Below are 2,151 nucleotides of genomic sequence, written 5' to 3' on the forward strand. Positions count from 1 at the left end.
CAGAAGTTCAGATTAATAGTGTACCATTAAAGATAAAACAATCATAATAAATATTTAAAGTATCAAAATTTTGATTATGAAAATGTAAAATAATTATTAATTTGTTTAATTTATGTTTATATAATTATGTACCAACTACTTTGGTAATAGAAAACAAATAATGTTTAAGTGATCGAAAAATGTTTTAATAATCTTAACCATAAGCGTATGCACAGACACTATCAGTAAGGTAGTTATAGATAATATTATTAGAATTCGTGTTTAAACCATAGGCATATTAATACTAATGTTTTATTAATATATCCATAGTTTAAACTTTAGCTCAGTTCCAGGTTTCCAACAATTATTCAGGAGCAGTGGCCACGGGTTAACATACTTTTAAACACTACCACTCTTACCATCAAATACACAAATCAAACACATAAGACAATCACAGAAATTATCACTTAAAAATAATAATATTATCTATAGTCTGTCCAGCGAGAGAACGCGCCACGCACTAACCAAAATTGGTTCCCCCGCCCAACATCCTGTCTTAGGGGAACCAGTTTTGATAGCAAGGTTACACGGGGGTATGCGCAGAATCGGCGCGTTCTCTCGCTGGACAGAGTATACAAATGTACATTATTAAAATTAGTGATATTACAATAGTAACTATTAGAACAAGTCACACTTCCATACCAAGCATATAAAAGATGAATTTATAATTTTAAATTTAAAATTAGAAATCAATTAATGTTTATGGTTAATTCAGTAAGTACAACATACTTATAACACTTTTAAATATTATTAGACATTAATAACACAATAACATCTAATAAAATAAAATATCCATAAAATTGTGTACACATAAAAAAAAATGCACATAGTTGTCAACGGCCTTCCCTGACTATTTTGTGCGCACCCTTTATAATCTTAATACTTAAATGGTTAAATCATTTCAAATATTTTTCTAATTTATTTTATAGTCTTATTTTTTATTAGGTGTATTGTATTTTAATCTTGTCTGATTAAAAATACAAAGTATTAGAGTTAATATTACATTTTATTTCAGATTGACCCATTCATCAAATGATATTTTATTAAGCTTACAGATTCAATAAAATATATACATACACACGTTAGTATTTATAATTACATAATTTTTATTTTGTATGAACCTATGGCATATTCAAATTTATAAATTTACTATTAAAAATCAAAACAAATGTACATAATATGACTTATTGGTCTATTTAAAATGTATTCATAGGTACCTAATAAAATTCTAAAATAACTAAATAATTATTCCTTTTTTAATGTCTCTGACAGTGGTTTATCCAACAATAAATCGAGGTCATTTTCTTCGCGTAATATAAAAAAATATATCATAAATAAAATTAAGCTTGCACTGACGGCATGGGGTTCATACCATGGACCAAATTCGGCCTTGCTTCCTATTCGAGAATGTTGAGCCTTCCAATCGTGCGCGGGACTTGTTGTATATTTCACAGGTTTATTCAACTCTGCATCAATATCGGAATTTCTATTGGATGCATTTCGAGTGACTATCGATGATGACTGGGTTTTCTTTTCACTAAAAACCAGTGTTAAAATGATTAACTGCTCATAAAATTGATTTATAAGAAAAATGTAACAACATTACTTGTGTTTTAATAAGCCATTTACGATTTTGTTCCTTGCGGCGAACGACCTCCATAACTGTTTTGAAAACATGACTGAGTTGGGTAGTAGAAAATGGTTGGCGTCACTTGCCAAGGGTTTAAAAATTCCAGTAATAGTCAACTGTAATAACTGTATAGTCTATTTCTATAAGTCCAAATAAAAGACGATGAACATAATATTTGATAATAATATTAAGTTACTCATATCTGAATGTCTTATCACTTAGTCCTTTCATAAGAAAAACAGCTGCTACAACATCTGTTGCTGTCTGCTTGAAGCACGATTAAATCGTGGCTCAAAGTAATTAATGCATAATAAAAAATAATATTTTATATTGTACTTTTACCATAGACCTATTCATTGGTTTATAGGTTTATGACTTTTACACTACATAAGTTCAAATATTTTCCTCTAGATCGCAGTAAATATTTCGTCTGTCTTGCTGTCAAAAACAACGATAACCAATGGACAATGTAAAAACATTTT

General features: G+C 28.8%; 1 protein-coding gene across 1 annotated transcript; it reads right to left on the reverse strand.

Moving 5' to 3' along the window:
- Positions 1 to 1,132: 1,132 nt before the first annotated feature.
- Positions 1,133 to 1,873, reverse strand: ACYPI46564 (uncharacterized LOC100574948). Its single transcript, NM_001246166.1, is given in 2 exon segments — positions 1,133 to 1,576; positions 1,646 to 1,873. Coding segments are annotated over 2 exon segments (363 nt in total). The 5' UTR covers positions 1,717 to 1,873; the 3' UTR covers positions 1,133 to 1,284.
- Between the last annotated feature and the right edge of the window lie 278 nt (positions 1,874 to 2,151).

The sequence above is a fragment of the Acyrthosiphon pisum genome, chromosome A1 (assembly GCF_005508785.2).
Source record: "Acyrthosiphon pisum isolate AL4f chromosome A1, pea_aphid_22Mar2018_4r6ur, whole genome shotgun sequence".
In the NCBI taxonomy this organism is placed as follows: Eukaryota; Metazoa; Arthropoda; class Insecta; order Hemiptera; family Aphididae; genus Acyrthosiphon; species Acyrthosiphon pisum.